Below are 25,239 nucleotides of genomic sequence, written 5' to 3'. Positions count from 1 at the left end.
TTTCTAATATAAGCACTTGGATGATTCCTGTTTTGAGCCCCTTGAGAGAGGAGCCCACAGGAAGGGCTTCCCAGATTTTGGATGCCTGCACTGTAAATCCAGTAGAATAAAACTAAATAGCTATTTCTGTGGCAGAGGTCTGCTTTAATGAGCATTTGTGTCAATACAGTTCAGCTCTCTTTTTCTTTCTCTTTCTCAAAATAGCCATCACATAACTGTCTCGATTTTTAGGAAATTACATTTTCAGTTTTATGAACAAGAAAAGGGACTATTTAACTGTATGTTTTCTTTGTGATGAGGGTATCTGTAAATCTTCCTGTGATGTTTAAAGTGATGATAAATAAATAATGATCTTTGTGTTTTCATATATAATACCAATAGGTGTAGCAGGTGTGATTCTCTTATGGCCACATGAACTTGCTGCGAATATGCAAACCATTGAAGATGTTCTATTTATTGCCTATATTATTGTGTTTGGTTTTGCTTTTGCTTCCTTTTTTTCAGTGTGATTACTGAAAATCAGGCTGTCCGTTCATTTCAAATGTTTCATCTCTAGCATGTCCTGGAGCACAAACATTTCTTCTTGCAAGCTTTAATGGAATTTAATCTGTTAAATGTAATTTTTCATCTTGCTGATCCAGGTGGGAAGTCTGTACGTTTGTTATATGTATTCAGTCTTCATTTCTCTGAAGCGCTACTGCATGCTGTTGATTGCCACTGAAAATCAGTTGGGTGTTTTTCTTAGGGAGTAGTTCATTCACATTCATTTATTTAACAATCTGTTGTCTTTCCTGTATTTCAGTTTTCCAGTTTGACACCGAATTCTATATCAGTGGACTTGCACCTCTCTGTGACCAGCTTGTTATACTTTCATATGTAAAGGAGATTTCAGAAAAAACGGTAATTGTTTTTATGTTACAGTTTCTTCACAGCACTAAACTGCACTGTGAGTTGAGGCTTAAATTAGTCACATAGATCTGATTATCTGTGAAAGAATTTGCAGTCCGCTGGTAGTGAACAGAAACTTCTCTGACCTATAAAATAAGGTCAGTGGAGGTGATGTTGAAGACTGGTGTACTTACCTTTCAGAAGTCCTGTCTGGGTTCCTTTGTTTCTTGCAGGAAGTAGAGAAGGGCTCTAGATAGTCTTTCTCTCTCCTTTTTAAATCATTTTAATCCCTCTCTCTTTTTCTCTCATTTTTTCTCTCTCTCTTTGTGCTATTTCTACACCAGATGAAATAAAGAACCTTTTTTAGCTGTAAGAGGGGCTTGCTGACACTGCATCTTAGAAGAAATGAGAGTAGTGAAGTTGATCAACTCAAGCAATAGGAGTCACTGTGGTGGGGGTTGAATGCATCATTGCAAACAAGTGGCATCATTGTCTCCCTTGCTTCCAAGACCTTTAGTTGTGTATAGCCAGATATGTGTCTACACATAGGTAGAAATTAGAATTCATGTCAGCCGTTTTTACTGCACACAGGCGAGTGCCGTGTCTGTCTCCGACATTTATTTCGTATTGCCAAATAAAAGGCGAGGCAGTGGAGGAAATCCTTGAAGTTGCGGTGTGAGAATGGCAGATGCTCTTGATCATCTCTTTGATAGTATGTCTGCATTAGACAACCATCACCATAGTAACCCTAAGCAACTGGGTGCACAAGTTGCTAGGCAATGAAATGCTGTAGGTTCAAACAAATGCTCAAGCCTGCTGAAATCAATAGGGTTAGCTCCTAGCTCTGCTGCAGGATGTCAGATTATTATTTCTTTATTTATATTAAGGAGAAAAATAATGTCACAGCAGTGTTTCCCTAGAGAGCCAGTACAGTAGTCCTCTAGTGTGAGAGAGTTGGTGAAAGAAAAGGAGGCAAACAAATGGGATAAGGAAGGGGGAAGAAAAGGTGGGTTGAAATGCTAGGGAGCAAGGAAATTGGGAAGCCGCTGTTAATGAAGAAGTAGCATGGGAAAGGAGCGAGTATAAAGGAGAGGTAGTGACTGATAAAGGTTAAAGTCATTCTAACTGAGAATTTCAGGTGGTATAATGGTAATAGAACATAGGAAAGAGATTTTTTTTTCATGTATTTGCTTTTAATTATCCTTTTAAACAAACTCTGAATGCTGGACTTGGATAACTTCTCAGTCCTCTGGGTAACCCTAGCAAGGAGACAAAAGTACTCTTGTCCCTGACACATGTCTGTGCCCTCCTGTGGTGGGAAGCCCTCTGTTAGTGTCTTGGCTCCATGGAGCCCAAGCTGCCTGAGCTTGCAGCAGAAGTGATGCTCACTACAAATGCTGTTGGGTTGTGAGGAACACTGTTCTTCCTACGCTTGATTTCACAGCTTTCAGATGACAGCTTCCTGCTTGTTACAAATTGGATCAGAATTGAACTCATGGCTTGCTTTGATTTCCTGCCTCCACCCCCTCACCCCTCCCCCTTGCACTGGAACAGTTAAAGTGAGAAAAGACCCAAGTGGTGCTGCTGCCAAAAGGGTAGGCTACAGCTGTGTAAATCCACTTTATATGTCTCCTCGCTCTTTCATTCTGTATTTTGTTATAATTCACAGCCAGAAGTAGAAAATAAGGGATTGTCTTGGACCTTGACTCAATTAGAAATACAGCTAGTTGAAGACAGCGGTTTCCCTTGGATAGAAGATGAAAATCCATGATGTCGTTTTACCAGAATCACCTACATTGCACTTGAAAGTTCACGTTACTCTAAGATCATCAGCACAGCAAGGTTTTTAGATTATTCTCAGATTAATTTTTTCCCTGCTGCTGCTGGACGCTTAAAAGTGCAAACTTAAACACCAGCTAAAAATACCCCAAGTTCATCTTTGTGCCAGAATATCATTCATTCGTAGAGCTCTGTCCTTTGGGGCCTGAGCCCAGCTGAGAATGTGTCTTAAATTGTTCGGTTGCTTGTTGAATGCAATGGTTGATGATCATCTATGATAACCCTGAAAACTTCTGGGACCAAGAGCAGAAAAATAGTGAGCAAACTCAGGGGAAGGGTTAGACCTGTGTCTTGTCTAAACCTCCTTCTCTGCACTGATCTGGCCAGGGAAGCAAGCCATGAGTAGGAATAACTTTCCTTTGTGTTTCAGATGCAATTACAGCTACTTTGCTACTTTGTGGAGCACAACTTTGCAACTTGTATGGTTCGCAACTGAGTACCCAGGGCAAAGTACTGGACCTTTGGGAACGTTTGCAGCTGTTGAATTTCAGCCTTGTTTGTAGATGACCATCAGTTGGCATTGCTAAGGTAAATCGTGTAGGATGCAACTAAGAGGTTTGTGTTTTCCTAGGAGGTGGAATGTTGTGCAAGGCCTAGACTGGATATTGTACAACCCCTACCCGAGTCCTGTGAAGAGATCTCTTCTGATGCACTAACAGTACGAGGATTTCAGGAAAATGAATGTAGAGATTATCATTTAGGTAGGTGTTCTTTCATACTGTTTTGTTTTATTTTCATAACTTGGTTAAAAAAAACCTTGATTTGAGAAGACTCGGCCTCCTTTTTCATTTTTATGTCATCTCCTTGAATAACTAACTGTAACTGCTTATGACACTGAAGTGTAAAGTGGAAATCCACAAGAACCAGTCACATGAAAGAAAACAAGCGTGCATATTTAAACATCAGGATTTGTAATGCCATCATTAAGGCAGACATACTGGGGAAGGCAGAAATATAGATCTCATGTAATGTCCAGTATCATGGAAGGCAGTATCTTTGATGGAGATGTATTCAACATACAATCTGTAGGAGCTCTTGTGTCTCTTTGGACATAAAGGGCTTCAGGAATAGTGAAATGAGTGATACAGTGTCTGGAAAAGCTGCTTTAGAGACAAAGATGAAATAAACGTCATTTCAATGGTAAGATGCACCTGGATCAACTTAAAAGGGGCACACTGATATTTAGCTTCCCTGTACTGACAAAGCTGTCGGTGTATAACAGACCCCAGAATGGTAAAATGTAATGAATAGAAACTGGAGTTTGGTAAGTTCAGCATAGAAGATAGGTTTAATTATGTAACAGGCAGGGAGGTTAAGCCCTGGCACAATATATACCAGTCTTTTAAATGAGATGGGATGCGTTTCTGATATATGTGTGGTAGTTCAGAAAGATGCATGGTAAAGGTGATGCAGAATTCCTTGGTGAAGATTATATAGCCTGTGTTATACAGAAATACTCCTTCTGGCTTTTAAAATCCATGAATCTGATTTTTAAGCATCTTGTCTGGCAGCATGCTTCAAATCATAGGCTTGGCAGGCCTCTTTGTGTACATCAATGCCCTTAAGCCACTAGAAATATAGTATATCTCCTCCTGATCTCCAAAACATCTCTGCTGCTATCAATAGAATTGGGATTTCTTTATACCTGTCCCTAAGCAGAACATTGATACCCACAGTTGTACTTTTATGCTTAATGAATATTCCAGTTAATCTGACAAGTCTAAATTTTTGGGTGGCTTTAAAGCAAGCATTATTTTGTGATTTGCTTATCAGTTCAGGAGTGTATTTGTATGCATGTATAGACACAGATAAAGGATGGGGGATGGTTTTCTTTCCTGTACCTACAAAATATTGATGGTGTTTCTTCATGGGTTCTGTGGAAACAATAACTATTCTGAACAGTCATCTTCTGTGTTTGATTTTACCTTTAAGTACATTTTTACTTTGAGCTTGCTCAAAAATAAAGGCTTATGGTATAAGCAAATGCATTATACATATAACCTTAACTTATAGCATTGCAAATGCATTGCTGTAATGATGTGCTGTGTCCCCAGGGGTTATGGCATCTATCATTTATGCCTTTGATGGCCTTGACCTTGATGGGGAGGATAAGTTTATTGCAGGCTATGGAGTGTAATAGTCCTCTAAAAGTATAATAATGTGTTCTAAACCATCATAAAGTTTACACATAGTGGATGAATCAGAATTTGCAATAAGCTGTAGTCATTTTTTTTTGAAAGCTATTTTGCCATTTAAACCAGTTTTAATTTATTGGAGAATACAGCTTCCCAAACAAGCATGTTCTGCAGGAGTAGCCTTGCTGTCTTGCTTGCATCTCCTCTTTTTAAATTCCCCTCAAGGGTGTACTAAAAGCAGGGCTTTACTTAAGGAAAATATAATAATAATAAAACTGTGTATGCATTTACAGAGTATTCGGAAGGTGAATCACTTTTTTATATCATCAGCCCAAGAGATGTGGTTGTGGCTAAAGAGCGGGACCAAGATGACCACATTGACTGGCTTCTTGAAAAGAAGAAATACGAAGTAATTTTTACAACATTTTTTCCTTCAGGCTTTCCTGGTTTGGAAATTGGGGTGGGATGATGAACTTTACTAGGTAATTTGGATTGGATAGTTTCTGTTCCTACAGTCATTGACTAAATGCTTGTAAAGGGTAGGAGTTGACTATACATCTTTCCATATCCCTTGAGGGTTAGTCTTCCTACTGAAACAACTCACCCGAATTTCACCCAGGTGAGGTAGCTGAATTAGATGCTCTGAATACTGCTGTCAGCATCAGAAATGTATTAGCTGTCACTGAAAATCATTAAAGCTGGGTTTTGGTTTTAAAGCAGCAGAACAGTTAACTAATAAGCTACATGGATATTTTTCTAGATCTATCCCAACTAAAGAGGAAAGGGAAGTGGACTTGGTGGGCAATACTAGATTTTTCCCATTCTATATTGCTTCCACTATAGAACAAAAAGGTTGTGTTAGGATACTGTGCATTGTTCCACGTTACTTACTGTCAGTGTTGAGGCTTTTAGAAGAAACAATATGGGCTCGAACTGTAGGTATTGGTGCTGAAAGTAGTGTTACAAAAACGCAGAGCCAATACTAAAAAACAAAGGTATGTAGCTCCCTTGGAAAAAAGCAGCTCAGTATTTGGTTGCATTAATATTGGTGTGTTTAAGCATGTATTATCTAATCACCTAAAACAATAATAATAAATTCTTACAGACAATATCAACATGCACCCCATGTTCTGGATTCTGATGTCCTGCAGTTAATGACCTAGAACACTTGTTACGATGCATGAAGTAATTTGCAAATTCTATTTACTTGTTATTTGTTGGATGCCCGTTATAAGAAAAAAAAAATGTGGGAAAACCATTCAGCACTTACTCTTTTTGTTAATGCAATCATGATATTCTTCATGCAGATTTGTTTAAATCCTTGTGAATGCTTTTGCATCTGAATAGCAAACTCATATGATGAGTGCAGTTTTGCAGTTTATGTAAATCACAGCATTTGGTCCCTGAAGACTTCAGTAATTTGCAAGTGACAGCTGTGCGTGTGCTTTTGTGAAAGCCATTCAAGGTAGTAGATAGCTTGTGTGTTACGATGTATGCGAAAGGTTTAATTTTGTTTGTAAAAGTGCCAGCTTTGTTTCTGTACAGTTGAAAGAAGTAGAAGAATGGCAAATGACACTTAAATATAAATCAGTCTGACTGGATAAGACTTTTGGGCTGGGGAAGTGAAAGGTAGCCTTCCCCCACCCCCTTTCCTGATGATTTTTTTCGCAGGTTTTGGTAGTGAAGCGTTCTCATTTGAAAATGATCCAATGCGATTGCATTGTCTGTTTCGTTGTAATCTTGCGATTTGATCCTAATACAGTAATGTGGAGTGAACCCAGATGGAAACAAAAGTAGTTTTCTCTTTGGTTGACTGCTTTTGTTTGAGTATGAATTCAAAGCTGTTCATCCAACCATGGCATTAAAAATTCTAGTGCTTCAAACACCCTGCTCTGAAAAATAGTTGATTTATGCAGTTCTAGAGCTTTCTGTATTGAAAGTTTGTGTATTTGGCTAGTATCTCAGTTTTCTACTTTTTGAATATAGGAAGCTTTGATGGCGGCTGAGATAAGTCAGAAAACCATAAAAAAGCACAAGATTTTGGTAAGTCTCAAAACTTATTTTAAAAACAAAATGTCTGACACTGTGAGGTGCTACAGATACATTCCAGTATTTGTATGGCACCAGACAATGCTGTTAGGCATACTCCAGCTAGCATTCAATTTGCTGGTTTTGGCTGCAGAACAGGAATGTTAGTGTGTGAAACACGAAAGGATCTGAAGGTGCTATTGACATTAAAAAGAAGAGAATTGTGCTTCTCTGATTGCTGATGGGGTGGGTTTTTTGCTTTTACTTTTGTATTAAATTTGCTGCTGTTTCAAGTAACACACAGTATTACACTATTAGATGTTTGGGGAGGGGGGTGGGGTGACACATTGCTCTAACTTTTACCTTGTACATGTGACAGGGTTTTGGCAGGAGTTTAAAAGGTGCGATTGGAAGACCTTTTAAAAGCTATTGAAATTCAGTTGCAGTTTCACATCTAGCTCTTTCATGTTGCTTTGCAATTCTCATTATTTTACATAGTTAAGCTCCTTTTCTCCTGTATAGTTATTTCCCATGTTTATAGTCCCTTCACAGAGCAGCAAAGGGCATCAATGTTTAAGACGAAAGGCAGAGATAATGTAATAGCCACAAAAGCATCACAAATTTTAGCTCTTTTTTTGTTTGTTTAAACTGACCTCAGTGTGAACACATTGGTATTTCACTAATACTGCTGCTTCTTTAAATGGAAGTTTGTATTTAAGTACAAAGTGTTAGAAGATGTGTTTAATTTTTAGCCAGAGTACTGCTATAATATGCACACTGTATATGTCTTAAAAATTCTTTTCTTCTTGTGTAGTCCAGAAGTTGAATCAAGACCTAATGGCATGCCATCACCTATCACAGAGTTTGTATGATTTGGCTGCTCTGTGATGCTTGCAAAAGTTGTAAAGAATTCTTAAAGGAGGTCCTGGAGATACAAGTGGGCAGGGGAAGCGGGGGGAGCTTTTCTCTCTTGGTTTGCAAAAATGTGCTCTGCTAGGATGAAATTCATTGTGGGTATATACACACAGAGCTGTTGAGTGTTTGGTCTCTAATGCAAAGCCCATGGAATGTGTTGAGGGAAAAAATGTTGACGTCAAGCTCTAAGTGAAGCAGTAGTGGTACAGGGATTTAAAACAACTCATGCTCTCACTGCCTGGCAGCAATCAGACCAATGATACCACACTCACACCACCTGACAAGTCTGGTGGTCTTGGGGATTTTTTAGGTTGCAGTAATAATCACTGCCCCTCTGCACCTCTTGAGCAGAATGCAAGGGTCCTAAACAGCCACGGGTGTACGGCTCCTTTCCTTATACTGTCTTCTCTGCTCACTGGGGAGCTGGCCTACAGGAGAAAGAGACTGCCACAAATCTTCATTCTTGAGAACAGTGAAGTTGAAAGTACAAAGGTGGTTCCTATAGTGGAATGAAATCCTAAAATCTGGTGTATGTGCATGAATTTTTTTTTTTTAACTTTGTAGTAGATTGAACAATTGAAGTTGTTAGGTACCTCAGTTTATATTCTGCTCTACTCGGTACTGTCCTTGATTTTGATCAAAAAAATTATGTTGTACCTCAGAAGACTCAAATGGGTTTTTTTGCAAGAAACAAGGACTTTTTTTTTTTTTTTCCCCCCATTGTACAACCCTCTTTTTTTGCTGGAAACAGTGTGCTTTTAGTGATATGCTTCTTAAGTTATGCAGTGGGTACACTAGGCTGCATTGACCTTGACACCAGCATTGGGATTACAGCAGAGGGCATGATTGTTTCACCAAAATTTTAATATATTAAATGCCTACTAAAATAATTTTACTGCTGACCTGTGTGATAAATGCTTGAGAGGGGAATTTAGTCTGTAATACTATGTAATAATCTTGCTAAATTCTTGGTAATTACTTTACCTTGTGGAGCAGCACTAGGATTTATATTCTCAAGCAACGTTTTTCTCTTCTGCAAACTTTGTGTTGGCAAAGAATCTCATACAATGTGTCTCATACAATGACTGGTGGTTTTAGTTTTGAGATAACTAATGCAGGCACTGACTGATCAGCTATGTGTTTTGAACAATCCTTAATGCGTAGAGGTGGCAGAGTCCTCCCAGTGTCAATGTCATTATGAGAATTATTTAAAAGAGCATCTTAATTTGAACCTCTGAGTGGTCTAGGCAAGTATTTTGCGTTGACCGGTCTGTGGGCCCTACATCTAAAGGAGAATTGGGGGTATCCACTTAGGGCCTGGTGCTTGACCTAACAACGGTGCATATGGCTGAAATGATGGCTATTGTGGCAGTCAAGTGTTTGACTTCCAAACTTTTATAACTAATTCCTTATTTTTATTTCCTCTAGGACATTGGCTTAGCCTATATAAATCACCTAGTAGAGAAAGGAGAGTATGACCTGGCTGCTCGGTAACATATTAAAGATTTTCTTTGCTGGCTGAAGTGTATCTGTGTGAGGAAAAAGTGAAAGCAAATTACTGATTCTGAAGTATTTTGTGATGTTGATTTTTCTGTGTGTTCTGGAGTTTCTGAAGATGCAAAACATACAGATGTGTTACTGCATCCTATATTTTCTTGCCTGGAGTGACCCAAAAGTTTAATTAGAATTGAGAAATACATATTTTTGAAAGTAAGCCTTGATTTTTTTCAGTCACACTAGATTTTCAAAATTGAGGTTTTCTTTGGATGTTGATAAGTTTATTAGTGTGTCACTATATGTAAGACCATCAGAAAATAATTTGTGGTTAAGTGGGTGTAAACAAAAATGTCAAATTTGGGTATCTAAAATAGGGATCAGAAACTACCTAAGATTTGTGTTTTCATGTATAAGTATGTGTAAGCATAGTAAGCAGTCAAGTCCTCTTGGATGAAAAGAAATTCTAAGATCTAAAAGGAGGAGTACCTGGCATACTCTGCTTGAAGCAATGGTTGCCAAAATAAGTGATCTTTGAAAGTGTCTTGGTGAGAAGAAAGGAGAAAGAAATCCTTGCAATAATGCTGTCACATTTCTGTTATTCCGTGTACCTACTTTTGTTTTCTCCCCTTTCACCTTTCTTCCAGAAAGTGCCAGAAAATTCTTGGCAAAAACACAGAACTCTGGGAATTTGAAGTTTACAAGTTTAAAGAAATAGGTCAGCTTAAGGTAAGTTAATTTGTATCTCTGAATTCAAGTAATTGGCATGCTATTTTTCCTGCATATTTTGACCAGCTATCTAAAGGATCACATTTAATGGCACTAGTGTGGTGGCAGGATATAACACTGCCCTCAGAATTCCTGCCCCAGATCTCTAGTTGTACATGTGTTGTTCAGATTGATGTGTATATGTTAACAAGCCTCAAAACAAGGTTGGAGGTACAGCATATCCAGCTACTCGGCTACCTATTTTTAACTTGTTGACAGCCCACAGGTAGTAAAAGACCCACCCCCAAGGCCTTTACTTTCAAATATGTTCACAGTTAAATATGTCTTTCCCATGTACTTTTCACTCCCTTCCAGTATGTCCTGAAAAATCCTACCCCAACTCTTACAGAAAACAGCCTCTGTGGGTGCCAGCCTTTCCTGAAGATTCCAAGTCCCTTGCAATAAAGCCACAGCTTTAAGTGTCAAAGAATAGTTAAATTACAAAGCAACAGGGTAAACCTATGCTGTGTGCTAGAAATGGTGGCAAGAAAGAAGAGCAGTCTGCCCTGTCTTGTGTTTTCCCTGGTTGCAAGCCAGCTACCATAACGGTACAGGTTTAATGTGAGATTCTCAGTTAATAAATTGCCCAGGACATGAGGCTATAGTGCTATCACTGCCAAACCAGTAGAAAACATTATGCACACTCCCTTTGGTAACGCATGTACATTTATTTCTGAATTTTATGTCTTCCTATTCAAACTCAATGAGCCAAAAAGGACATATTATTAAGATCTCACAGCATGCAGTCCCTTGCTGGTTTTGAGCTGTTTAATTCTGTTCAAAGAGTGAAAGTGCTTCAGCATTACGGTTTTCAGAAATGTCTGGCTTTTGTTTTAGAGCCACACCAGTGCAAGAACAGCCTTGCCTTTTGTATGAGTTCTTAGTGTTTCAGTGCACTCCTTGCCACCTTAGAAGATGAAATCTCATGTTTCTGTCTCTTTATTTCAGTCCAATAAAGGACCTGAGTGCAGGTACAGGTGAAATTTTGATACACTGCTTCTTAGTCCTTTTGGGTTTATTTTGTGTTTTTGGATGCAAGTGTCTGGAATGGATGTTTTTCTTGTCTCCACTTATGTCATCCAGCAGACTGTAAAATATAAAAATATTTGCAGGTTTGCTGCAAAAACATCTCTGCTAAATTACTGCCTTTCTAAACAGTTGGTTGTTTTCAGCCCCTTGAAAGCTGACTTAGAAAAACATAAGAGGCAGTCCGTTACATTATTCAGCTTCAAGCTGCAGTTCTAGAAGATTCCTTTCTTATTTTACTATTTTGATTGCATATAACTTTTCCCAAGTTCCTAAAGATACCTGAATATCGTAAAGGGTGAACTAAGTTAAGTCAGATCTAAATGAAGTGGTTCTTGAAATGGTTGGGGTCACTTGTATGCTATTTGGAATTTTTACCTATTTATCCAACCAGCAGGTATTAAACACGATAGTGTAACTGGAATGTAATGGCTTTAAGCCCTGATGAGGAGACTCTATTTAAGATTTGGACACAAAGTGTATTTCGAAAGGGAAGTTTCTTAAAGAATTTGTATTGCATATAAGTGGTTGCCTGAAATCTGACGTTCCTAATATAACGTGATTTGACAATAACTAAGGTGGCAGTAAAACTAAAGGTTTAAACTTCCCTTCCTGCAGAGGGACTAATTAGCGATACCTCAATGTAAAGCCTGTGGGATGTATCTGTTGTTTGTTTGCTTGTGGGTTTAGGGGGTTTTTGAGTGTTCTGTACACTCTGAGGTCTGTTCTGTAGACTCTGAGGTCTTGTTTGGCTACCAGAGACTGCATTTTGGTATATTGATGTCTCTTCTGTCTTCAGTGAATGTCCTCTAGCAAACCTTGTTATGGCAGTTTCAAGATTTTAGAGCTTTTCAATGATCTGCTCCTCTCTTCCTCCAGCAGCAGTGGCTTGATGGGGTTACATGCTTGTGCTCGAGTTACTTCAGTGTAAAATCCAATATCTCAGTTCAAACAGCTGAGGAAGGTGGATTTGGAGGAAGATGCCAAACTGTGCGAGTGCTGGCCATTGTGGCATGAGGGTTATGCTCCATTCTGTTGACTCTGCTGCAACACCAGTGACTTTCAGCAGGGGTACAGGATGATCAGCTAGCAGCAGCAGTACTTTAATGACCAAATGTTGGCTAGACGACACATGAAAGACTTCACCTGGCTGTGGTGGGTAGAGCATAGAGCAGCATTATCCAGACAGCCTCTTTCATCTCGTAGGTATCCTCTGAGGAATAGATAATTGTGTTTTGGGCTTATTGGTGAGATGTTTTAGGCTATCTTGTGTCAACTTTTATGTGGACTTTCTTGTGTATACCCCACCTTTATACCTGTTGATCAAAAGTCTGAAAGCAGGTCTTAAGAAGAAACAAAGGAAGAAAATATTTCTGTGTATAGTATCCTCTTTTTATTTAAAGTGACTTTCACCATGTGGATCAGGAATTGATACAAAGGCATCCTGATTCTGGAGCTTTTCATCTGACCACACTCCTTAACTACGGCTTAAAAATAAAATAGGAAAAGTTTGCAACCTCCAGGACAGGTCTTAGTTCACCTTTGTGCCTAGGCTTAAAAATAACTTGGATGCTTCTGCTGGGCATGGGGGCCAAACTGCAGGAGGTGGTTGTGCTTTTCCTTCAAAGCAGTGGGACTTGGGGCAGGAGAGATTTCCTTCCTGAGGCAGCCTGGCCCCCACACGACGAGGCAGCGGCCCCACTCCACAGCTCGCTGTGAGGCCGAACTGCAGCCAAGACTTGCAGCAAAGCCTGTCGAGCAAGGCTGTTCATTTAGGAGGTGGCAGGAATGCAGAATGTGGGTATGAAAACGGCGTTGGAGAGTGTCCTCTGTCTTTGAGTGTCCAGCTGATGTCCAGCTTGCTTTATCGTCAGAACAGGCTTTTTTGAGGAGGAATATGATTCCCCAGGGCAGCTGGCAAGACCGTGCCCTGAGTTAGCTATTAAATTCTGTGACAGACGGTGGGAGCTGATGTTGGCAGTGTGCTATGTTTCAAAGATTGGCCAAGCTCAAACAGTGTGGGGAGAGAAGAGGTCTCCTGTGAGCAATGAACTCTAAATTTTTGCACAGTCATTAACAATGCTTTTTTAATTGGTCTTATTTTTACCTCCTTTTTCACCTACAGATGGAAGACTTTAATGAAATATGTAACTTTGGCAATTGTTTTGATTTAAATACTAGAATAATTTGTTCTGAATAGTCATTGCTGTCTGCACAACTGTAAAAAAAAAAAAAAAAGATGTAGTGAGATGTTATTTCTCCTGCTTTGTTCATGCAACTTCAACAACAAAATGCTACTGCACCATGTGCCATTAGTGGGCAACAGGCAACATCTCTGAGTGTTTGGAGGAATTTCATCAGTGTTGAGCCTTCATCTACAAACCCCAAAGTCCCCACACAGCTGGCAGCGGTCGGTTTATTTTGGCAGGCAGTAATAACCTTGGCCTCTAGTTGCATGGAATAATAGTGCTAATAAGATGCTGTGCTGAAATTCCAGGGTATGAGCTGATGTATTCTGGCAGGTTCTCGTCTCCTGCCTGCCAGAATTCAGTTCCTTAACACCTCTTATAGAGCAACAGATCACACACCTTCACCCTTTCTGTGGAGAGAGATAGTCTCAGATTAATTTTCATTTGGGTATGTAAAAATAGCTGGCGAAACAGAACTCTTCATAAAATGTAGTGACCTCACCGTAAGTCCTAAATCAAAAGTACACATTTTTCAGCTAATGAATGCTTACACATTTTTACAAGATACAAGACCAAGACTGGACAAAATGGATTTTGAAAATTTTCTTCTGAGGGGTCTTTTGTGGGTTTTATTTTCTAGATTGCTAGCAGTAAATATTCAGACTTCTCTAAGTGCAATGGCTGATACTCCCATTCTAACTAGTATCTTATCACTATCTTTCTAATGAAAAATCTTTCAGACAGGTAATACAATTCCAATGTGTGCAATCCTAAAGTAAATAACTTTAGGATACTTGTTACAAATATGAATATACAGTGCTTCCAGTGTTTACCAAGAGCCATGTTTTGCACGTAGCTTTTTTTGTTTCACAACAATTCTTTTTTCTATTATCAGTGTACCAGGATATTACATGTCATCCCCCTTCTGATGCTTTCTTTTCTTTATTCCTATAGGCAATTAGTCGTTACTTGCCCAGACGGGATCCAGTTTTGAAACCTCTCATCTATGAGATGGTCCTGCATGAATTTTTGGAGAGTGACTATGAGGTACTGCAGCCTGACGCGTCCACATGTAATAGCTGTTGCCAGCAAACCACCCTCAGCAATGTGGGATTCTGATAGCAAATTCTCTGTTGTATTCAAGCAGATTTTCAATGGAAAATTTAACAATAATGAAAAGATTAAAAAGATGAATTTTGGTTTAGATTTTAAAAGAATAGGTAGAATGTTCCTTCAGAGTATGCAAATACTGTGAGATTGGTTACTTATTATAAATACTATTATTTTTAGTTTGTTTAATGTAGCAGAAGTGGTTGAGGTGCTGCACAAAGCATACAGCACCTGAAAGAGACCCAGCTTCATGAATCTTAATAACATTGCCCTAAGAAGGAAAACCTGTGTTCTGCACTGTACACATCTGTGGGCACGTAAAAGTGGCTTAGAGGTGAAGCACAGCAGGTATCATCTCAGAGGCTTAGCTGAAGCTTTGATGTTTTGAAATGTTCCTTAGGCAGTCCTTTCTATTTCTGTTACAATCTCTTATACTTTTAGGGGTTTGCAACCCTAATAAAAGAGTGGCCTGGAGATCTCTACAACAACACAATCATAGTTCAAGCTGTAGTGGATCACCTGAAGAAAGATCCACAGAACAGGACTTTGCTACAAACACTTGCAGAATTGTGAGTACAATTTTAAACTCCTGTTACAAAACATAAGCTTGAAATAGTATACTATAGTTTATAAATATTTGCCTAACTCTCTTAACAGAAATATCTGCTTTGCGGCAGTCTACAGAGTATCGGCTTTCTCTGCTCTCCACTCTGCTGATTGCACAGCTTAGCAATTCTTTTCCCTTCCTTACAGAGTGTATGATGAGTATGAAAGCAAAGAGTTTAGTGTAAGATTGGATTTGCTACTCCTCTTTCCAAAGCAAATAGCTAGCATTCCTCTTTATCCTGTCAGAGGAGGCCTCTTTTGTGAAGTGTGCGTTTCAGAATTACCCACAGGAAAATAAAATGGTGTTTTCCCCCACTATTTCAAAAGTAGTATATTTAGGTTTACTGTGTGGCTGGAAATACGCGACTGGAAAATGTGCCAAAACTATGCTATATCGTACAGGGCTGAAGCTCTTTGGTTTTCTCAGCCTGATTCCTATGTTAAGTTCTTTTCATACTGCTGCTTTGAAGAAAGCAGAGCTACTGTCTATTACTGTGTTACAGTCTGTCCCAAATTTTTAAGAGAACAATGTTTTTTAGCTCTGAAGAGAGTTCCAATTAGTTTCCAAAAATATGGAAAAGCTAGTGTTTTTTTGTGGCTTCCCCTGTGCTGTGAAAATGGGAAAATGAAAACGCAGAGAACCACAATCAGAACACAGATGAGGTGGCTGATATAAATAGAGTTGAAATTAATGTTGCCCAGTGTTTTATTTCCTTTCAACAAAAGTGAATCACAGCAACTATTTAGATATTCATCAAATCAAGTAGCATCCAATAGGCTTTACATCCTAGAGTATATTTTCCCTCATAGGTAATGTTCCTACACTTAGATATGTAAAGATCACATGTATTATAACATTGTTTTTTATCAGATATACTTATGACCAGCGCTATGGCAAAGCCCTAGAAATTTACCTAACTCTGAGGCATAAGGACGTCTTCCAGTTGATCCACAAGCACAATCTTTTCAGTTCCATCAGAGACAAAATTGTTCTGCTCATGGATTTTGATTCAGAGGTATGGTGATCTTAATGATTTTATATTCATTTTCCTCTAGAGATATTTTAACAGATTCAAAATAAATGAGCTAAAGATAGTGTTGGGGCAGAGAGTGTGTTTGCTGTGTCTGGATACATTCTGAGGTCAGAAAGAAGGTGTTTGCCTAGACTGCAAAATAATTGGCCAAAGGATGATTTTTTTCTGTTTGTATTCCCATTTGAGTATCACTCATAGTGAGAAGAGTGCCAGATCAGACATCATTGTTGTGATTCTCAAGTAGACTTTCACCATGATATTCTTTCTGCATTTCTAATCAAATAATGCTATTAATAAGCCAAAGAAAGGAGGCAGTGAATTTGTTGTGAGGCATATGTTAAATGTACTTGCCATTTTTCTTTCACTGCAGTCAATTAATAGAATAGAATAGACTATTTCACTTGGAAGGGACCTGCAACGATCATCTAGTCCAACTGCCTCGGCGCTTCAGGGCTGACCAGAAGTTCAAGCATGGCATTAAGGGCATTATCCAAATGCCTCTTAAATACTGACAGGCTTGCGGCATCAACCACCTCTCCAGGAAGCCTCTTCCAGGGTTTGACCACCCTCTTGGTAAAGAAATGTTTCCTCATGTCAAGTCTGAACCTCCCCTGAGGGACGCAGCTTTGAGCCATTTCCACGCATCCTGGCACTGGGTACCAGGGAGCAGAGATCAGCACCTCCCTCTCCACGTCCCCTCCTCAGGAAGCCGGGGAGAGCAGTAAGGTCGCCCCTCAGCCTCCTTCTCTCCAACCTAGACAAACCCTGTGTCCTCAGCCGCTCCTCAGAGGACATGCCTTCCAGCCCCTTCACCACCTTTGGTGCCTTCCTTGGGATGCGTTCAAGGACCTTAACATCCTTTTAAAATGGTGGGGCCCAGAACTGCACACTAGACTCAAGGTGTGGCTGCACCAGCATTAAATACAGCAGGATAATCACCTCTTTTGACTTGCTGGTTATGCTGTGTTTGATGCACCCCAGGATGCCATTTGCCCTCTTGGCTGCCAGGGCACACTGCTGGCTCCTGTTGAGCCTGCTGTCGACCAGCACCCCCAGACCCCTTTCCTCAGGGCTGCTCTCCAGCCACTCCTCTTCCAATTTATACTTGTGCCCGGCATTACTCTGTCCTAGGCACAGATTCCGGCATTGGTCTTGGTAAATTTCATTCCATTAATCAAAGCCCAATGCTCCAATCTATGCAGATCCCTCTGCAAGGCCTCTTGTCCCTTGAGAGAGCCAACAGCACCTCCCAGTTCAGTATCAGCAGCAAACTTAGTAACTGTGCATTCAGCTCCTCCATCCAGATCGTTGATAAAAATATTGAACAGAACTGGCTCTAGAATTGAGCCCTGAGAAGCACTGCTCGTGACCGGTTGCCAGCCAGATGTAGCCCTGTTCACAACAACCCTTTGAGCTCTGCCATTCAGCCAGGTCTTCACCCAGCACACCGTGAACCTTGCCACCCACAGCTAGACAACTTGTCTGGGAGGATGCTGTGAGGGACAGGATCAAAAGCCTTACTAAAATCCAGAAAAACTACATCCATTGCCTTCCCTTCACCCACTAAGTGGGTGACCTTATCGTAGAAGGATATTAAATTAGTTAATCAGGACTTTCCCTTTATGAACCCATATTGACTGTGCCTGATGATTGCCTTGTCCTTTAAATGCCTTTCAGTAGCACCCAGTATGACCTTCTCCATAATTTTTCCTGGTCGTGGGGTTAGACTAGCAGGTCTATAGTCTCCTGGGTCTTCCTTCATGCCCTTCTTATAAATTGGAACGTTGGCTTAGCTTCCAGTCAGCAGGGACCTCCCCAGACTCCCAAGACCTTTGGTAGATGAATAAGAGGGGTCCTGCCATAACATCTGCTACCTCCTTCGGTACTCTGGGATGAATCACATCAGGCCCCATGGAGTTATGAACATGCAGCTGATACAACTGGTGCCTTACAGGTTCAGCGTCCATAAATGAAAAGTCACTATTCCTGCGGTTGTGGCCCTCTGACTCAGGGGACCGGGCAGCCCAAGGTCTGTCAGTATTATTAAAGACTTGAGGCAAAAAACACATTGAATGCCTCTGCTTTTTCTTCATCCCTATTAGTCAGATGACCGTCTTCAACAAGTATCAGTCCAATATTTTCTTTAGACCTCCTCTTGCTATTAACATACTTTAAAAAGTCCTTCTTGTTTCAACCCTAATTGAGCTGGTCTTTCATGTCTCCTCTCTGCATATACGAACCACAGCTCTGTACTCTTCCTGCAAAGTCTGACCTTGCTTCCAGAGATCATACAATTTCTTTTTCCTCTTGAGCTCCACAAGGAGTTCCCTGTTCAGCCAAGGTGGTCTTCTGCACTTGCTTGACTTTAGGACACAGTGGAATCGTGGGCTCCTGTGCTTCTAGAAGGTGGTTCTTAAAGACTGTCCAGCACTCATGGACTCCTAAGCCCTCAAAAGCAGATTCCCAGGGTACTCTGCGAAATAACTCCCAGAATAGCTTAAAGTTTGCTCTCCTGAAGTCCAGAGTAGCAACTCTGCTGTCCTTTTTTCTTATTGCACTGAAAATTTTAAACTCGACCATTTCGTGATCGCTGTGGCCTTATAAGCCACCTACCATCACATCTCCCATGAGTCCTTCTCTCTTCACAAAGAGCAAGTCTAGGAGGGGGCATCTTTCCTAATTGGCTCACTGAGTACCTGTGACAAGAAATTATCTCCTACAGACTTCAGGAATTTCCAAGACCTGCTTGTCACAGCAGTATGATATTCCCAGTTCATGTCTGGGAAGTTGAAATCTCCCATAAGGACAAGGGCTACCGATCCAGAAATTTCTCCTAATTGCCTATAGAATAACTTATCAGTGCTTACATTCTGGCTGGGCGATTGGTAGTAGACATCCACTACTACAACATCACCTTTGTTTTCTATCCCCCTAATCCTCACCCAGAGGCTCTCAACCACATCATCACTAACTGTAAGGGCTGTACAATCAAACCTCTCCCTTATGTATAGTGTAACACCTCCACCTGGCCTGCCCTGCCTATCGCTCCTGAACAGCCTGTAGCCCTCCATCCCAGCACTCCAATCCACTCATTCTACCAAGTCTCACTAATACCAATGATATTGTAGCTCTGCGAGCTGACCAACACTTCCAGTTCATCCTGTTTGTTTCTCATACTGTATGCGTTGTGTACAAGCATTTCATAGAATCATAGAATCGTTTAGATTGGAAAAGACCTTTAAGATCATCCAGTCCAACCATTAACCTAACATTACCAAGTCCACCACTAAACCAATTAAGGGTAGAGTAGCAACCCCACGCCTCCTGGCTTGGTGGCTGGATCACTTATAATGAAAGTAAAAACTAGGAATCATTAAGATTGGAAAGGGCCTCTAAGATCATCCTTCCAATCATCAACCCAACACCACCATGCCCACTAAACCATGTCCCAGAGTGCCACGTCTGCCTGTTTTTTGAACACTTCCAGGTATGCTCCTGAGCCCTCCATGCTCCCAGTTGTAGTGTAAATGTTCTCACTAGCATTGCCACCCTCAGGCGATGCCATGCCAACCCTTGGCTTACCTACTGCAATCCTGTTGGTATCCCTTTCCCCCACTGATTCTAATTGAAAGCGCTCTCGATCAGTCCTGCCAGCTTATGCCCAAAGACCCATTTTCCCCATTGGGACAGGTGGATCCCGTCAGGCCCCGGCATACCTTGTCTCTCGAAGGCTCTTCCCTGGTTTAAAAACCCAAAGTTTTGGCATAGGCACCAGTCCTGGAGCCAGGTATTGATATCCTGGGCTCACCTGTTTCTTCCAAAGTCTCCCCCCATTACTGGGAGGATTGAGGAAAATAGTACCTGTGCTCATGATTTTTTTTTTTTTTTTTTTTTTTTTGCTTCTGAAAGTTTGCAAATTTATTAACCTAAATTCCAAAAATAGGAATTATGTGCTTTGTGCTGAATTCAATCTTCTTTCTTCCCAGCTGGCTAGAAAACCTCAGCAAATGAGTTTTGGTGTGATCCTTGCAGGGAAACCAAGTAGATCTGCTCTTTCAGTGCAGTGGTTGGTTAAGCACTGGAGCTAAAATGTGGAGCCATCTGTACCAAAGATGATAATCTTTGGTAGGCCCATTCTAAACTACATAGGGGGGAAAAAAGAGTATAATTCTTCTTTATTAAAGAGAGTAAATCATATTAGGAATCCGTGGGTTTGTATTTTTTGAATGTGAAGCAAAGTTTGCTCTTCTAAGAGGAAGCAGAACTAGAATCCCAGTGGCCACTTTACTTACATGATCTTGTCTGCTTGTGTTACGGTATCGGTGTGCAGATAGTTTGGAGGAATCCAGTTGTAAGACAAGTTGAGTCATGTGTTTCCTATACGGCCATCACCCTGCAGTTCCCTTTTGCAGTGGGACAAATGGTATTTCTACATCATTTGACAGTGGCCTTCTGTGACCCATGATTTGCTGGGCATACTTCACCTGCAATATAAGTGCACAGTATTGATTGCTATTAGTGTGGAAACGTAGGAGAAGTATTCTGGAAGAATATATGATGTGTTCTCCTGTAATCCTGTGCTGTCAGGGAATGCTGATGTTACACAAACTGCTCTCTGAATTACTGGAAAGAGTATGTCTGCAATATCCATCTGATACCCATCAGTGAGCAAGCATAATACTATACAGAGTGTGAGAAAATGTGTGTACCTGTTTCTTAACTGGGTTCTCTTTCTTTACTTTAGAAAGCAGTAGACATGCTTTTGGATAACGAAGATAAAATTTCTGTGAGTATAACAAGTTCATGGCATGGCAGTCCAATGCTTGCTTGTTTTACCTGTCCTTCTTTCAGTCCTGTAAATGTGATGTTCATCATGGATTTGCTAATCTGTTGGGTTTTATTTGTTTTCTTTCAGATTGACAGAGTTGTTGAAGAATTAGAAAACAGGCCTGAGCTACAGCATGTGGTAAATATTTCTATATTCTGTTGGTTTCAAGCTGAGCTGAATAAACTTTTTGCTGGGCACATCTTTTACAGGTGTGGTTATCCTGTCAAAGTGCACATGACACTAAAATGTCATAAAGCATCAGAGCCAAAGTGGCTATTTTGCTAATCCATTTTTTAACATGGCTGTAGCTTTTTTACAATAGTAAAATAGTTTTTAAATGTGTACCTGTGAGAACTTGATACTGATTATTTGTTAACATACCGTGAGGTACTCCTTACAGCATTGCAGACTCTTGTCTTCTCTGGTCAAATACTTCTTGCATGTATCCCTCCTCTTTCTCTACACAAAAATGGCATTGGATGTTGGGTGCAACTCCGAAGCACATTTTGCTGATCGATAGAGACAGTGAACTGCTTGTCTTTCTAGAGCTGTAACCTCCATATGCTGCAGGATTGTTCTTGTTTGTGTGGAATTACAATATCACTGTGAGGCTGTGGCTCCACATTGCTATTCCAAAAGCACCTCTTTGGTTTGAACGTGCTGTCAGTGGAATATGTAACCTGTAACCATGGGCTTAGGCTGTATTAGGGAGGGAAGTTTAACTTGCGGCTGCGTATAGGTGGGGCTCAGGGCATTGATCTGGTAGAGAGCAGGTTTATGTGTGATCTGATTATAGAAAGCAGCTCTATGAAGTGTGCAGCCTGCAGCTCAAGAGCTTTGCAAAGACAACTGACTGACTGTCAGTTTATGGAAGGGATGCATCCATTTCGAAGTGTGAAGCCTGCTTCCCTTTATGTAAAAGTGACTCTCCAGATGATTCTCAAGGCTTTTTTGTGCTCATATAGAGACAAGGAGCTTTTCCCCAGTATCTATAGTTTGAGGTACTTTGGTTAAAACATTTCATGTGGTAAAAATTTGATCTATAGTTATCTGTAATCATCAAGCATATCTAGATAACCAAAATGCTTAATTTGACATATTTGTCCAAAGTTTTCTGTAAAATTCAAAATCCAGTAGTTTCATTGAAGGTTAAAGGACAGTTTCTTAACTGTTGCTGAAAACCTCCTTTATAGAGCTGGGTTTGGAGATTGCTGTGATGAGGGTACTTCAGAAAAATGTAAAATTAGTCTTTTGAATCAGGATTTCATCTCTGTGCCTTTTAAGTATGTGTTAGCATGTTCCTGAGGAAATTAGGAGGAGTTTTTTATTGGCAGGGAACAAATAATATTGCCTAAGTGGTTTTGAGTTCTGATTCTCTCTTTTGTTTCCTAGTATTTGCACAAGCTTTTCAAGAGAGACCACCATAAAGGCCAGCGATATCATGAGAAACAGATCAGCCTTTATGCTGAATACGATCGTCCAAACTTACTACCATTTCTCAGAGACAGCACACACTGTCCACTCGAGAAGGTAAGCCCCCAAAACCTAAACACAGGTCCTCAGTTTTTATGTCTGCAGCTTGTAGTGTTGTGAATTTATAACTGTGTCTGGTACTGCCCTCTACTGCCAAGAGGAGGAGATCCTGTGGGTTTGTGACCATCACCTTTATAAGTTTGGTTTGCAGAGCTGGCTGACAGCTGAGACCTTCCTCTCTCAGCTCATAGGGCGGCATTTGGTGGGGATTTTTAGTGCAGAAGTTCTGAATTCACACCTGATGCGTGCCTACAGCATATCTACGCATCAGTGGATCATATCTACGCCTGACTGGACAGCAGGTTGTGGTTGCAAGAAATCAACAATCATTTTGCCAAATCTAGGACTAGTCAGTGTTAGATCTTGAAAAATTAGTAGCTGTAACTGGCGTTTTTCTAGCTTTGTGTTCTAAGGTCCTAAGTTGTTTTCAAATAATATACACAATATAACAGTCACTGAACTAGCAGAGCTAAAAGTATTTTGTCTTTGTACTTCTGCTAGTAGACTTGGGATTTTAGAGTACTATGTTTCCACCTTCTTTAACCTTTTTAGATTTTCCTTCCTTGCTCTTTCTCGTGAAATTAAAAAATAAAGAAATAAAGTTAAGGGCAGTCTTGTTTTTTCCCCCCGCTTGAATTAAAGCAAATTGAATGGAAATTTAAGTTTTCCTCTTTAGTTGGGTCAGTATTTTATTATTTGTATTTGCTGTTTAATAGCCAAGCAGAGCAGACTTTGTGAAAGGATGCCTCTCTGTATGCAGCTATGATGATGACACCAGTGGAGTAGTTTTAAATGTAATATTGAATATTGCATTTTACATGGTTGACATTCTAAAGAGAACTAGTCCTGTTGCTGGCACCTCTCTTGTTTTGCATGCTTTTGTCAACTTTACTGTGCAACAGCAGGAAACGCTGGAAAATATTTTGTTAGGATTGCAGACTTGGTCTTTGTGAAACTGTCACATGAAGCTAAGTTGTCTCAGTGATCTTTTTAGGCTTTGAGCCTGAGAGGTTTCCAGCCAGAGACTTTTGTCTACAATGTTGGTTTATTTGTTTTTAACTCTCTGATTCTGCCTTAGTTTTTGCCTTATGTATTATTTGCGTGATCATGATTTTATGTATAAAACCTTACCTGTGCTTCTTTTTTTTCTTTTTGTGCAAATTAGTTTGAGTTATTGCAGGTCTAGCCACCTATCTTCAGTGATGGGTGGTGCAGAAAAGTGCTGTGTGTAAACGATGCAAGCACATTGCTGGCACTGCTTTCCTGAAGTTATGGGCTGTGAGCAAGAATATGTCAGAGACCTGTGGACCTTTGGAAGCGTGTGGTGCAATAATCACCAAAGCGAGAGAAAAGGATGTTAGAAAAAGTGTCATTCTAACCTTACCTTAAAATCCTACTGTGTTTCAGTAAGAAGCTAAGGATGAGAGGAAAGATACCAACACTGTATAAAGCTTAGTTGAATTTACTGTCACTGCTAATTCTGTAGTTACACTTCTTACCATACATATCATTTAGTAACACTTTTTGCCACATACAAATCTTTGTTCTAAGGAAATAAAAAGGGGACCAAGAATTTCCCAGTTACCAATATTTCCAGTTCCTGTTAAGCAAATTCCAGTGCAGTGTACAAATTGCAAAAAACCCCATGATATTTGAACAAATTATTATTTGTTATATTATTATTAAACACACTTATTATTGCTTTAAAGAAATTCTAAAACGGGCAGGAGGAAATAATTCTTGTTCTTTAAAAGTAAGCCACTTTTATTCAAGTGCAGTTTAGCAAATGTTTTATAAAATGAACTGTAAGAGAAGTGTGACTGTTCCCTGTTTTCCTCTAGAGGGAGCATGACAGTCAATAAACGTGCAGCGTCTAGAAATACTGAATACCTGGTACTTTGTAGTTTAACTTCTAAGTGGAGAGAAAAAAGGCTGTCAGCTGTGTTTATAACGTATTAGTATTATTCATACGTTCATTCCCTTGAAGTATCTGGTTGGTAATTCACTTACCTCTACCCTGAAATTCATTGTCCCTATCTCTATCTTCATAGTAACCCATCTGAAAGCATGGAAGGAAAAGTTAATTCCCACCTGCATCTTTAGCTGTAGCTGTATCTTGTGCATTTATAGTTTTGATTTCCAAATACGAAAGTCTTTATTGGTGAACAGTTGTCTTCACAGGAATGCCATGAATCTTGACGTTTCTGCTTCCAAATTGAAAACAGACATGGCATCGTTTATGGCATACCACCCCTGCCAATTTTCTGTTACTAAAAAGTTGTTGGTGATCAGTTTGGTAATTTTGATAATTGTGCTCAGTGTTTGTCAGCTACACACAGAATCAGTAACTGCTCATGCTGTTTAGCCCTCAGGTCTTTAAACCAAATTTACAAGAAATGCTTCCTCCTTATTCTTTCATACTTGGGTTGGATTATTTTTGTATTGTCGTCTCAGAGGTCACTGGTACAAAATTCGGAGGGCACTCTGTACTTCCCAAAACCATTTTGGTTACCCTGAGGAGATCTACAAGCTTGTATTATGAATGAATGTCAAGTAGATGTCCATCAGTAGAGACTTCATAAGTACACCCACAGGAAGCAAGTCTTTACAGCAGATAACCTTAATGCTTTTGGATTAACCAATTTTTGGAAGCAGAAGAAAGAAGTTGCCAGTAGATGTAAAGGTAAAGACTGGCATAATCCAGACTGAAATACCTGTCCTGTCCGCAGATTTATTTAATCTTGTAGAAAAATCAAGAAAATGCTATTGAGTTTCTCCTCTTAATTAATGCCAGAGGACCTGACCGTGCATATTAAGGGAGCTGTATTCCTATCAAAATGAGTAAT

General features: G+C 40.0%; 1 protein-coding gene across 1 annotated transcript in view; it reads left to right on the top strand.

Moving 5' to 3' along the window:
- Window positions 1–25,239, top strand: part of VPS41 (VPS41 subunit of HOPS complex) — a 111,065-nt gene that overhangs the window by 70,088 nt on the left and 15,738 nt on the right. The window contains exons 10-21 of the mRNA XM_075704791.1: window positions 803–900; window positions 3,299–3,428; window positions 5,156–5,271; window positions 6,849–6,905; window positions 9,234–9,295; window positions 9,947–10,028; window positions 14,237–14,329; window positions 14,834–14,961; window positions 15,870–16,014; window positions 20,777–20,818; window positions 20,948–20,998; window positions 22,253–22,390. Of these exons, the coding sequence (XP_075560906.1) occupies window positions 803–900; window positions 3,299–3,428; window positions 5,156–5,271; window positions 6,849–6,905; window positions 9,234–9,295; window positions 9,947–10,028; window positions 14,237–14,329; window positions 14,834–14,961; window positions 15,870–16,014; window positions 20,777–20,818; window positions 20,948–20,998; window positions 22,253–22,390 (1,142 nt within the window). The remainder of the gene's footprint in view (window positions 1–802; window positions 901–3,298; window positions 3,429–5,155; window positions 5,272–6,848; window positions 6,906–9,233; window positions 9,296–9,946; window positions 10,029–14,236; window positions 14,330–14,833; window positions 14,962–15,869; window positions 16,015–20,776; window positions 20,819–20,947; window positions 20,999–22,252; window positions 22,391–25,239) is intronic.

Source organism: Pelecanus crispus, chromosome 2 (assembly GCF_030463565.1).
Source record: "Pelecanus crispus isolate bPelCri1 chromosome 2, bPelCri1.pri, whole genome shotgun sequence".
NCBI lineage: Eukaryota > Metazoa > Chordata > Aves > Pelecaniformes > Pelecanidae > Pelecanus > Pelecanus crispus.
This window is presented reverse-complemented; position numbering and strand designations above follow the sequence as displayed.